General features: G+C 44.9%; 1 protein-coding gene across 1 annotated transcript in view; it reads right to left on the bottom strand.

The window, feature by feature from the left end:
- The window catches only part of mms19 (MMS19 homolog, cytosolic iron-sulfur assembly component), a 71,927-nt gene extending 59,270 nt beyond the window's left edge, over positions 1 to 12,657 (bottom strand). Inside the window, exons 1-2 of the mRNA XM_048550775.2 lie at positions 12,554 to 12,657; positions 260 to 308 (exon numbers count right to left, since the gene is read on the bottom strand). Of these exons, the coding sequence (XP_048406732.2) occupies positions 260 to 308; positions 12,554 to 12,638 (134 nt within the window). The 5' untranslated portion in view covers positions 12,639 to 12,657. The remainder of the gene's footprint in view (positions 1 to 259; positions 309 to 12,553) is intronic.

The following is a 12,657-nucleotide window of genomic DNA, read 5'->3' as shown; positions in this document are numbered from 1 at the left end:
CTGCAGTACCCATGAAACCAACATTCTACGAAAAAAAACACTAACTTTCAGAAAGGCACAGAAGAAAGAGAAGACACAGAGCAGCAAAACATAAGGAATCAGTCTGTGTTCATTCAGTTCTACATCTTGTTATCTCAAATTCTCCAGCATCTGCAGTTCCTACTATCTCTGAATCAGTCAATTAATTGTTTTTAACTGGCTCTTCCACTCTACAAAACAAGACCAAATCAAGACACTGAACAAGGATGATGTGCATTACCCCAAGGCTTCCACAATTTCCAGTGCAGTGCACTTCCCATCAATGACACCTAAAAGGAAACGAAACACAATTAATATTCCATGGAGTGCGCATCAGACGCTCAATTCCTGTAATATGTAACATTGAAGATATTTAAATTATCCAACTATTTCATCCTTTTATTGAGTTGTTAGCAAATGCTGACAAAGCACAAAGAGTGCAGGTAACATTCTATCATCTGTCTGTTTCAGTTGTTATCGGATCTTTTGTGCATTGCCAGAACTTTCTGGTTTCAAGTATCAGAAAACAGCAACATGAAAGAGGCATCACACAACAAAAATTACAGCCAGTTACAAATTTGCATTCAGATTATGTCTACTGGTACACTTTTTGCATTGGCATTCACAGGTAACCTTGGACCTGGAACATCAGAGACACAATCATTAAGGTCAGACATGGCACTGTGCTGTTCCACAGAAAATACACCAGAACAGCGCAGCAAAATCGCCATGCAGCTACTACAGCATTACAGAAACCTACTTACGTAACATGTTCTCATTTATAACTGATTGTATAACAATTAACTTTGAAACAATTCAACATAAAAAGCACAAATCAATAATTGTCAATGGGATGTTAAGCTTGTGAATACGTGCATTTCCTGTTCTTAAGTTTTACTGAACAGTAGTAGAGTTCCTGTCGAGTTGTGCAACATGAGTCAGGGCAAAGTGTAATTTTAAAGTTACGTACTGAGACCATATTTTAGCTTGATAATAAAGACAGTGTCAATAATTTGAACCACAGCTATACTTGTCTCATCATAAGTGTCTCTGCAGTGCCTCTGAGGGGACAGTACAATTACAGCGTGACATATAAATGTGAGCAGTTTCCATTCTAAATACAAATACAAGAATTTATTACGAGAAAGGACAAACAGGAAGTGCAGGCTTGAGACTGCGTCATTTTATCAGGACTGGTCAGCAATTCAATTTGTCCTAACGAGAGTGCCCAACCAGAAACTACACCCTCAATGCAAAGATAAATAAACTTTTGATTGTGTCAGTCAGGGCTTCCTTTCACTATTTCTGTGACAAAGAGAACGAAGGTCACAGATACAATTAGTCCATGCTTGTTCTCCAAAGCTGAGACAATGTGCAATCTGCTGCATAAGCACAAAATATTAAGAAGAAAAACCTCACAATGTCATTTTTCCCAATTGCTATGCTGGATGAAGAATGCAACTTCTGTGCTAAATTTGCACTGAGGATCACCCTGCTTTTTAAACACATTCCTCCTGTTTTAGGAATGACATAGATGCTAATTAAGAAACAGAGAAAGGTTGTCTCCTGAGAAAGCTAGACTGATTTAATCTTCTTTTGCAGGCAGTAGAAATGGAACGTCAGACTTTTTAGCCTGGACAAATACAGAGTCTGTATGTCTGTGCATAATTGCTGTACAACAACAGCTCCTCCCACATATTTTGCTGGAGAACAAAGTAGAAGAAACCACACTGATAAAATGCTGTTACGTCATAGCTTGTGTCATCTGACAGGCAGTAGCATGAGATATCATCAGTCTGTTGGATGAGCACTTAAAATGCCAGGGTATGAACCAAGTGCAGGTAAATGAGATTAGTGTAGTTTGAGGTTTATTGATCGGCATAAGTATAGTGGGCCAAAAGACCTGTTTCAATGCTGTACGATTCTATGATCATCTTCAGGTGGACAGAGTTAATCCTATTTGAGGAGCAGGGAGTTCTCATAATGCCTGAGGCAACACTCATTACGGTTCACAGGATGATGCTGTATTTGACTAAATACCAACACCGATGAAAAACTGCAAGAACTTTGTTGCTGTGAAGAGATATTGGGCATCTTGAGGAGGTTTAAGGTGCAACACACATGCAAGTTTGTTGATTCTTTCCTTTGTAATCAATATTCAGGAAGGAAGTAGATTGGAGGTTAAAAGCTGCATCTTTCAGCTGACACATCCTGTATAATTATCTTTGATAAAATATCAAGGCCAAGACATTATTCATTCTTGGAATACAGCGTGGGTACATAACTGTGCTAATTAAAATGAAATGCACTGCGGCAGGTACATCTCACCAAATCAACAAACTTCTTACTTCTTAGTTGTATTCGTATACTCATATATGTTTTATCCTCCATAGCCTTATATAACACATTTCTAACAAATAGTCCTCTAGAGTTTAATGTTGTGAAATACTATGTAACAAAAGTGTGGAATGTGTTTGCTAATCATGATTTTGTACATAGAAAAATCAAAATTTCATTCACTGAAATGCACTGGATTCAATATTCTCATCTTTATGTACAATCCTCTCCATGAGCTCAGCCACCTAACTTCTGCACTCTCACTCGCCTCCCAACTCAGCCTATGCTCTTCAGTTCTGTGTCTGTTTACTCCTGGTGATGCAATTGATCCAATTATTCATTCCCTGTGCATATCTTCACCACCATTAGAAGAGAGCAATCACTCAGAAATTCCCTCCGGACTGGCCGATATTTATCGCTCCTTCAACAATGCAAAAACACAATCTGGCCATTATATTACTCCTTATAGGAGCTTACTTGTGCTAACTGGTTGCTGGGTTTCTTACATTGCTACAGTAACAACAATATAAGCAATTAATTAGCTGTGATGCATATTGTGTTGTGCCACAATCAAGTCAGGCCTCAATAATCTAAGTTCTTTCTTTCCTTAAAGTATTCTTCAAATTCTTAACATTTTGAGCAACGAACAGCTTAGTTTCACTTATGAAGGATGTTGCACCCTGTCCTATGGAAATCTAAAACCAGAGAGCTGAAGTGCCCACAGCTGTTAACACATGGGCCTTTGCGTCATCATGACCCAGCTTGCAAATTCACGTCATAGGCAGCAACAGTGATTTAAACATATTCCAGGGCCATTCTTAAACTGAGGACATCATGAGGTTGTTTTGCTATTGCCATCAGCTGCGTGACACCAGCGTCAGAATCCTGCAGCACTAACAGAGCCACAATAATAAAGTGAAAGCAGCTCATAAGCAGGTAACAGTATAAACAAAGATAACAAAGTGTGAAGCTGGACGAACACAGTAGGCCAAGCAGCATCTCAGGAGCACAAAAGCTGATGTTTCGAGCCTAGACCCTTCATCAGAGAGGGGGATGGGGTGAAGGTTCTGGAATAAATAGGGACAGAAGGGGAGGCGGACCGAAGATGGAGAGAAAAGAAGATAGGTGGAGAGGAGAGTATAGGTGGGGAGGTAGGGAGGGGAATAGGTCAGTCCGGGGAAGACGGACAGGTCAAGGAGGTGGGACGAGGTTAGTAGGTAGGAAATGGAGGTGCGGCTTGGGGTGGGAGGAAGGGATGGGTGAGAGGAAGAACAGGTTAGGGAGGCAGAGACAGGCTGGGGCTGGTTTTGGGATGCAGTGGGGGGGGGGGTGGAGGGGATGAGCTGGGCTGGTTTTGGGATGCTGTGGGGCAAGGGGAGATTTTGAAGTTGGTGAAGTCCACATTGATACCATTGGGCTGCAGGGATCCCAATCGGAATATGAGTTGCTGTTCCTGCAACCTTCGGGTGGCATCATTGTGTCACTGCAGGAGGCCCATGATGGAAATGTCATCTAAAGAAGGAGGGGGAGTTGAAATGGTTCGTGACTGGGAGGTGCAGTTGTTTATTGCGGACCGAGTGGAGGTGTTCTGCAAAGCAGTCCCCAAGCCTCCGTTTGGTTTCCCCAATGTAGAGGAAGCCACACCGGATACAATGGATACAGTATACCACATTGGCAGATGTGCAGGTGAACCTCTGCTTAATGTGGAATGTCATCTTGGGGCCTGGGATGGGGGTGAGGGAGGAGGTGTGGGGGCAAGTGTAGCATTTCCTGCGGTTGCAGGGGAAGGTGCCAGGTGTGGTGGGGTTGGAGGGCAGTGTGGAGCAAACAAGGGAGTCACGGAGAGAGTCTCTCCGGAAAGCAGACAAGGGTGGGGATGGAAAAATAGCTTGGGTGGTGGGGTCGGATTGTAGATGGCGGAAGTGTCGGAGGATGATGCGTTGTATCCGGAGGTTGGTGGGGTGGTGTGTGAGAACGAGGGGGATCCTCTTTGGGTGGTTGTGGCGGGAGCAGGGTGTGAGGGCTGTGTTGCGGGAAATGCGAGAGATGCAGTCAAAGGCATTCTCGACCACTGTGGGGGGGGAAGTTGCGGTCCTTGAAGAACTTGGACATCTGGGATATACGGGAGTGGAATGCCTCATCCTGGGAGCAGATGTGGGGGAGGCAGAGGAATTGGGAATAGGGGATGGAATTTTTGCAGGAGGGTGGGTGGGTGGGAGGAGGTGTATTCTAGGTAGCTGTGGGAGTCGGTGGGCTTGAAATGGACATCAGTTACAAGCTGGTTGCCTGAGATGGAGACTAAGAGGTCCAGGAAGGTAAGGGATGTGTTGGAGATGGCCCAGGTGAACTTGAAGTTGGGGTGCAAGGTGTTGGTGAAGTGGATGAACTGTTCGAGCTCCTCTGGGGAGCAAGAGGCGGTGCCGATACAGTTATCAATGTAACGGAGGGAGAGATGGGGTTTGGGGCCCGTATAGGTGCGGAAGAGGGACTGTTCCACGTAACCTACAAAGAGGCAAGCATAGCTGGGGCCCATGTGGGTGCCCATGGCCACCCCCGTTGTCTGTAGCAAGTGGGAGGAATCGAAAGAGAAGTTGTTGAGGGTGAGGATGAGTTTGGTTAGGCGGATGAGGGTGTCGGTGGAGGGGGACTGGTCGGGCCTGCGGGACAGGAAGAAGCGGAGGGCCTTGAGGCCATTTGCATGCAGAATACAGGTGTATAGGGACTGGACGAGCATGGTGAAAATGAGGTGTTGGGGGCCAGGGAATTGGAAGTTTGGAGGAGGTGGAAGGTGTGGGTGGTGTCATGGACGTAGGTAGGGGGTTCCTGGACCAAAGGGGAGAAAATGGAGTCCAGATAGGTGGAGATGAGTTCGGTGGGGCAAGAACAGGCTGAAACAATGGGTCGACCAGGGCAGGCAGGTTTGTGGATTTTGGGAAGGAGATAGAAACGGGGTTGGGGAATAAGAAGGTTGGAGGCTGTGGGTGGGAGGTCCCCTGAGGTATTGAGGTCATGGATGGTGTTGGAGATGATGGTTTGGTGCTTGGGGGTGGGGTCATGATCAAGGGGGCGGTAGGAGGTGGTGTCGGAGAGTTGGCGTTTGGCCTCGGTGATGTAGAGGTCAGTGCGCCATACTACCAGTGTGCCACCCTTGTCTGCGGGTTTGATGGCGAGTTTGGGGTTGGAGTGGAGGGCTGCCCGTTCTGCGGGGGAGAGGTTGGAGTGGGTGAGAGGGGTGGAGAGGTTGAGGCGGTTGATGTCTCGAAGGCAGTTGGAGATGAAGAGGTCGAGGGAGGGGAGGAGGCCTGGGGGTGGTGTCCAGGAGGAGGGCTTGTGTTGGAAGTGTGTGAAGGGGTCAGTGGAGGGAGGGTTAGGCTCCCGGTTAAAGAAGTAAGCATGGAGGCGAAGGCAGCAGAAAAACTGCTCTATGTCCAAAGGTGACTGGTATTCATTGACGTGTGGTTGTAGGGAGACAAAGGTGAGCCCCTTGCTTCGGACTGACCGTTCGTCCTCAGTCAGTGAGAGGTCTGGGGGTGATGGTGAAGATTCGGCAGGGCTCAGTGTGGCTGTCTCCTCTGGGGTTGCTGGCTGTGGAGGTTCTGGGCGGAGCGATGAGGTAGCCGGCTGTGGGCGGGGTTCCGTCGGCGCCTCTCTCCGTGACTTCTTTGTTCGCTCCACACTGCCCTCCAACCCTACCACCTTCCCCTGCAACCGCAGGAAGTGCTACACTTGCCCCCACACCTCCTCCCTCACCCCCATCGCAGGCCCCAAGATGACTTTCCATATTAAGCGGAGGTACACCTGCACATTTGCGGCCAATGTGGTATACTGTATCCAGTGTGGCTTCCTCTACATTGGGGAAACCAAACGGAGGCTTGGGGACCGGTTTGCAGAACACCTCTGCTCGGTTCGCAATAAACAACTGCACCTCCCAGTCGCGAACCATTTCAACTCCCCCTCCCATTCTTTAGATGACATGCCCATCATGGGCCTCCTGCAGTGCCACAATGCCACCCGAAGGTTGCAGGAACAGCAACTCATATTCCGCTTGGGATCCCTGCAGCCTAATGGTATCAATGTGGACTTCACCAACTTCAAAATCTCCCCTTCCCCCACCGCATCACACAACCAGCCCAGCTCATCCCCTACCCCCACTGCATCCCAAAACCAGCCCAGCCTGTCTCTGCTTCCCTAACTTGTTCTTCCTCTCACCCATCCCTTCCTCCCACCCCAAGCTGCACCTCCATCTCCTACCTACTAACCTCATCCCACCTCCTTGACCTGTCCGTCTTCCCTAGACTGACCTATCCCCTCCCTACCTCCCCACCTACACTCTCCTCTCCACCTGTCTTCTTTTCTCTCCATCTTCAGTCTGCCTCCCCCTCTCTCCCTATTTATTCCAGAACCCTCACCCCATCCCCCTCTCTGATGAAGGGTCTAGGCCCGAAACGTCAGCTTTTGTGCTCCTGAGATGCTGCTTGGCCTGCTGTGTTCATCCAGCTTCACACTTTGTTATCTTGGATTCTCCAGCATCTGCAGTTCCCATTATCTCTGATACAACAGTATAAACAAAGACTTGCATGCATCCATATCGCTCGTAGAATGGTCCCCAGTATCAGAACTATGTCACAGTATGTTTCACAGGTTGGTTAAAAGTGATTCAAGGAGTCTTATGATGCATTGGTGACAGCCCTAACTCCAGGCCAGGAAGTCTGGCTTTCAGTCCGACTTATATCTGTTATATATCTTTAAAAAAAACTGACTGAATATAAATTGTCCTAACTCCTTTCACAATGTCAATACAGTCTAACATGCTTACAGCCTATACCTACTTCTGAAATACAGTCACAGTTAAAATGAAAAGCAGGGAAGCCGATTTAGATTAGATTCCCTACAGTGTGGAAACAGGCCCTTCGGCCCAACAAGTTCACAACACCCCTTGGAGCATCCCACCCAGACCCATCCCGTCTAACCTACACACCCCTGAACACTACGGGCAATTTAGCACGGCCGATCCACCTAGCCTGCACATCTTTGGGCTGTGGAGGAAACCGAAGCACACAGAGGAAACCAACGCAGAGACGGGGACAATGTGCAAATTCCACACAGACAGTCACCCAAGGCTGGAATCAAACCTGGATCCCTTGCACTGTAAGGCCGTAGTGCTAACCACTGAGCGGCCGTGTCACCCTGCACATAGCAAGCTCCAACTAAATGTGACAATGACTTAAGTGTTTTTAGTGACATGGACTGAAACATAGGTATTGGCCATTCCCTTTACTCTGTTAAAATAGCTGCAAGAAATCTCAAGTTCATCCACGGCAGCACGAGGCCTCAGTTCAGTGACTAACCTCAAAGACAAAACTTCTAACAGTACAACGCCTTCTATGCATTGGGCTGCCAACATTGATTTAGTTTTCCAAGTCTTTACATTGTAAGTCCACATAAACCAAACTACAAATTCCACGAAATAAAGTGAAGGAACAAGCCATGGGTGGTTGCATGAGTAACACTTAAGATGAGCATTATTTCACACATCTTCCTTGAAAAACAAACCAGGAATATGCACAGAAGAAACTGAGATTTATCTTCCCAACCCAGTTTTGCCCAGGACAGCCACCTCTCTTCAGCATCCTCCCCTTTTAAATCAACTTAAATTAACTTAAATTAACTGGTTGTCTCGAAATTCAACAAATGGAGAGGGAAATGGGCAATTATTTAATGTTATAAATGCACCATTGTTTGAATTTGAACAGGCAGCAACTCTAGTGGAGCAGCACTTGTACTGCAGCTATTCACAACAGATGTTCATATTTTAAATGAGGGAACTTAATGTAGTAACTCCAAGGTTGCAGATGGCACAAAGCTGGGTGGAAAGGGGAGTTGTGAGGATATTCAAGCGACCTTTCCCTGACCTGTCCCTGTGGTTTCCTTAACCCAATTGCATCTTGGTGATTTGGACAAGGTGAGCGGGCAAATGTATGGCAGATGAAGTATAATGTGAGGTATCTACATTGGTAGCAAAAACAGGAAGGCTGATTATTATTTGAATGGTGATAGACTGGGAATGGGGAGGCAATACAACTCGATGTAGGCATCCTCATACACCAATCACTGATAGTATGCAGACAGGTGCAACAGACATTAAAGAATACATATGATATGTTGGCCTTCATAGCGAAAGAATTCAAGCACAGGAGCAGGGATCTCTTTCTTGCTGCAATTGTACCAGCCCTTGGTGAGACCACACCTGCAGCATTCTGTGCTGTTCTGGCATATTCATCAGAGGAAGGATATTCTGACAGTGGAAGGAGTGCAACAGAAGTTTAACAAACTAATTCCTGGGATGGCAGAACTGACATATGAAGAGAGATTGGATTGGTTAGGTTAGGACAGGACTATATCCACCAGAGTTGGGGGCGGGGCAGGGGGGGCGGGGCAAAGAAACCTTTAAAATTCTAACAGGACTAGACAGGGCAAACCAAAGGAAGAGATATCCAATGACCTGGGAGTCCAGAACCAAGGGCCCCAGTCCAAGAATACATGGTAGGTCATTAAGAGTTGAGAAGTGGAGAAATTTCTTCAAACTTGAGAGTGATGAGCCTGTGGAATTCACAATTGCAGAAAGTTCTGGAAGCATAAACATTGAATGCTTTAAAGGAGAGTTAGATATATTTCTTACAGCGAAAATGATCCATGGGTTAGGGAGGATCCTGAGTGGGATGATCAGCATGTTCGTATTGAATGATGGATCAGTCTTGAAGGGCCAAAAGACCTAGTCCTGCTCCTATTTTCTGTGTTTCTATGTCTCTTTAGAAATGGAAGTGTGCTTCTTTCTAAGAAAAACACTGCTTAGTCATATCAGCCCAAACTCGCAAATAAGTTCCTCCTCAGGGTAAAAGCTACCAAAAAGTGTTTATCAAATCTGTTGTTGTTCCTGAATATATCTGTGATTGCAAATAAGTAGAAAAGATATCTTCCGAATTCAAAGGTTTTCAAACAAAATATTCCTATGAATGTTGTACTCTTAGAAGCGGAGTGCACAATGCAATCAACACGTAACTCTCAGTTGCGACAAATATCAAAGATTCCACAGACTTTTTCAAGAACAGCAGCTTTGTTCACTGTGCCAGTCAATCAATAACATTCACAGAACCAAGCTCAACTGTAAAGATGCAGCAATTAACCTCAATACCAGAGTTAAGTAAGGACGGAGGTGGTGACTAACATTGAGGGCTAGCAAAACAGTATGTAAACCTGGAACTATAGTTTGAAAAGACAAGACTTGCAGAAATAGGGTGGCAGGGTGGCTCAGTGGTTGGCACTGCTGCTTCACAGCACCAGGGACCCATGTTTAATTCCAGCCCCGAGGAACTCTGTGTGGAGTTTGCACACTCCATGTCTGCATGGGTTTCCTCCCACAGTCTAGAGATGTCCAGGTCAGGTGAATTGGCCATACGAAATTACCCATAGTGTCCAGGGGTGGCTAAATTAGGTGGATTGGTGATGGGGGTGCAGGGATGAGGGGTGAATCTGGGTGGAATGCTCCTTTCTGAGTTGGTGTGGACTCATTGAGCTGAATGGCCTGTTCCCACACTCTAGGGATTCTATATTGTTACAAATGGTATAAATTTGAAATAAAAAACAAATATATAAAATAATCAGGTCAGGCAGCATTTGTGGAATATGGAACGGAGCTAATACTTTGAGTTGAATATAACTCTTCTTCCAAACTTCTTGTAGGAGCACTGCCAAGAGTCAAACAACAGAAGAAATGCTCACAAAAAAGCAAAATTACATTGTCAAAACTTTTTTGATCTGGCAAAATAACGAGGGAGCGTTAAGCGAGGCATCTTCTGGAGTGCTGCGTCCAGTCCAGGTTGCCTTGTCATAGGAAGGATATTATTAAGCCAGAGAGAGGTCAGAAAAAGTTCAGCAGGAATGGAGCATGTGAGTTATAAGGAGAAGCTGGGACCCCTGTTTCTACTGGAGCATAGGTGGTTGAGGGTTGACCTTATCGGAGCTTATAAAATCATAAAGGTGATGGTAGGTGTCTTTCCCTTGAGATGGGGGATTTCAAGACAAGGAGTGGGGGGGGATATCTTTTGCTGAGAGGAGAAAGATTGTTTAAGAAAAAAAGAGGGGCAACATTTTTGGCACCGAGAGCTATTCTTGTTTGGAATGAACTGCCAGAGAAATTCATGGATGTAGGTAAAATTACAATATTTAAAGGACATTTAGATAAGTCCATGAATAAGACGGATATGGACTAATCGCAAGCGGGTGGGACTAGGGTCAGCATGGACTGGTTGGGCTGAATGGTCTGTTTCTGTGTGGTATGACGATGACTGTGACAAGGGAAAGTTTTTTTTCCAATTTGTAATCTAAGTTTCTCCATCCTGTATATATTACTAATCGCAAACGTTATTATTTAATTGAGATTTCATAACATCCACATTTTTAAGAAGTGCAACATACATCAGTGCAACATTAAGAATAGATTGCTGCCCCAAGGCAGAAATCACTGGTGGATGCGGTGTTTAAGAGCCCTAAACTCCCAGCCACAAGGAAAGTTAAGTGAATCAATAATTTTCAAATCAATACCACATTACTGCTATCTGTGAAATTCCAGTAAAGCATGCCATTATTTGGAATTCAAAGGTCTTATCTATCATTGACTGTTTTGCTGGATCCAGAAGCATCAAGTTCCTGCAATCAATTTTAATGAAAGGTAATTTGACACTTTGAAACCGATAACCCATCTGACATAATAGCTTTTTTTTTCAATGAGAATAATGGGGAAAGTCAGCGAAAACAAATAAATGAATTCACTACCAATAGACAAATTTTAAAAATGCCATTTTTAGTATTTCTAGCTAAATTGCAAGAACGGTTATAAAATTGTTAAATGCTTCTCATTCAAAGTGACAAATGTTTATTTTCCTCTCCAATTTTCTCTGTTTTCCCAATAAAGTTTGCTCCCCTAAATTAACAGTTCCTCAGAATCTGGTTCTAAACATGGCCATTCTGCATTAAGGACTGCAGTACTGAGTCCAAAGGAACATAGAAGAACACATTCTGGAAGGATCATGGGGTCAAATGTAGAAAACAGAATTTCAGTAAAACTAATTTTATCCACCTGGCTTTGAAAGAATCAGCTTGCATACTTAGATGCAGCCTGAAATATGGGATCAGGACATTGCTTTATCACAATCAAAAAAAACTTAGAGAAGAGAGCCTCAATCCATTTAGATATTAAAAACCCAAAATTACTGTCACTAGGTTACCAGTGAGGGCAATTCTGTCTCCTTATTCAACGAAAGATATATCTGTATTCAAGGGAGTGCAACAAAGATTTATTAAATGTGATTTCTGGAGTGAGGAAAATGTCCAAAGAGGAGAGATACAGTAAACTTGGCCCATGTTTTTTGGGGTTTAAAAAAATGAAAAATCTTATTGGAACCCTGAAGTTCTTGAAGAGTTTTACAGGGTATATTCTGGGAGGATGTTTCCCCCAAGGGAATCACTGTTATCAGAATAAAGGGTAGGCCATTTCAGAAATTAGAAGATGCTCTAAGAATTGGCTTTATTGAAAACAGAGAAATATTGATTTTTGGATACTAAAAAAAATAAAGATAAACATGGCGGGGGGGTGTACTGTTGGATGGAGTTAGGGTAGAAAGTCTTACTGAATGGTGGTGAAGGCTCAAAGGTTTGTATGGTCACGTGCATTTTTTAATGTTCTTACATGTAAATAAACACTAAATTGGAGTTAAGATCAAAAGAAGAGTCAGACAGTTTTATATCCTATATAAAGTTTAGATCTCTAGGCTTCAACATTAGCTCAGAGATGCCAACCTCCCAAAATTGATGGTCAACTCGAGAAACTCTGGCAGTGCTGAAACATTACACTGGCCATTTTTCAGACAAACCTTAAACTGAAATTTTTTTGCCTAGGGAATTGCTCAATACTCAGCTTATTACTTGAACAGATTCCTGAAAAGCTAGGGGAGGCCTACGTGAGGGCTGTCGAGCGCAGAAGAGATACAGATTCCAGTCAGGAAACTGGGGTCCGTGCGCCGTTACCAGGGTGACACGGCCAGACGGGCGGCGCCACTTCCTCGCCCGGGACCCCTCCATCAGCAGCTCGTCCTCCCAGACAACAATAGCTGTACACAGCACCATTCACTTCCATTCCTACCTGTAGCTAGGTCCTTGGCAGCCCCGTCCTGCAACCCACTCACAAACTCCTCCACCAGCCCTAACAGCCTCATGTCGGCGGCCATGCTGCTGCACTCAACCGCG

Source organism: Stegostoma tigrinum, chromosome 20 (genome assembly GCF_030684315.1).
Source record: "Stegostoma tigrinum isolate sSteTig4 chromosome 20, sSteTig4.hap1, whole genome shotgun sequence".
Lineage (NCBI taxonomy): Eukaryota > Metazoa > Chordata > Chondrichthyes > Orectolobiformes > Stegostomatidae > Stegostoma > Stegostoma tigrinum.
Note: the sequence above shows the minus strand (reverse complement) of the source record. Positions and strands in the feature narration are given on the sequence as shown.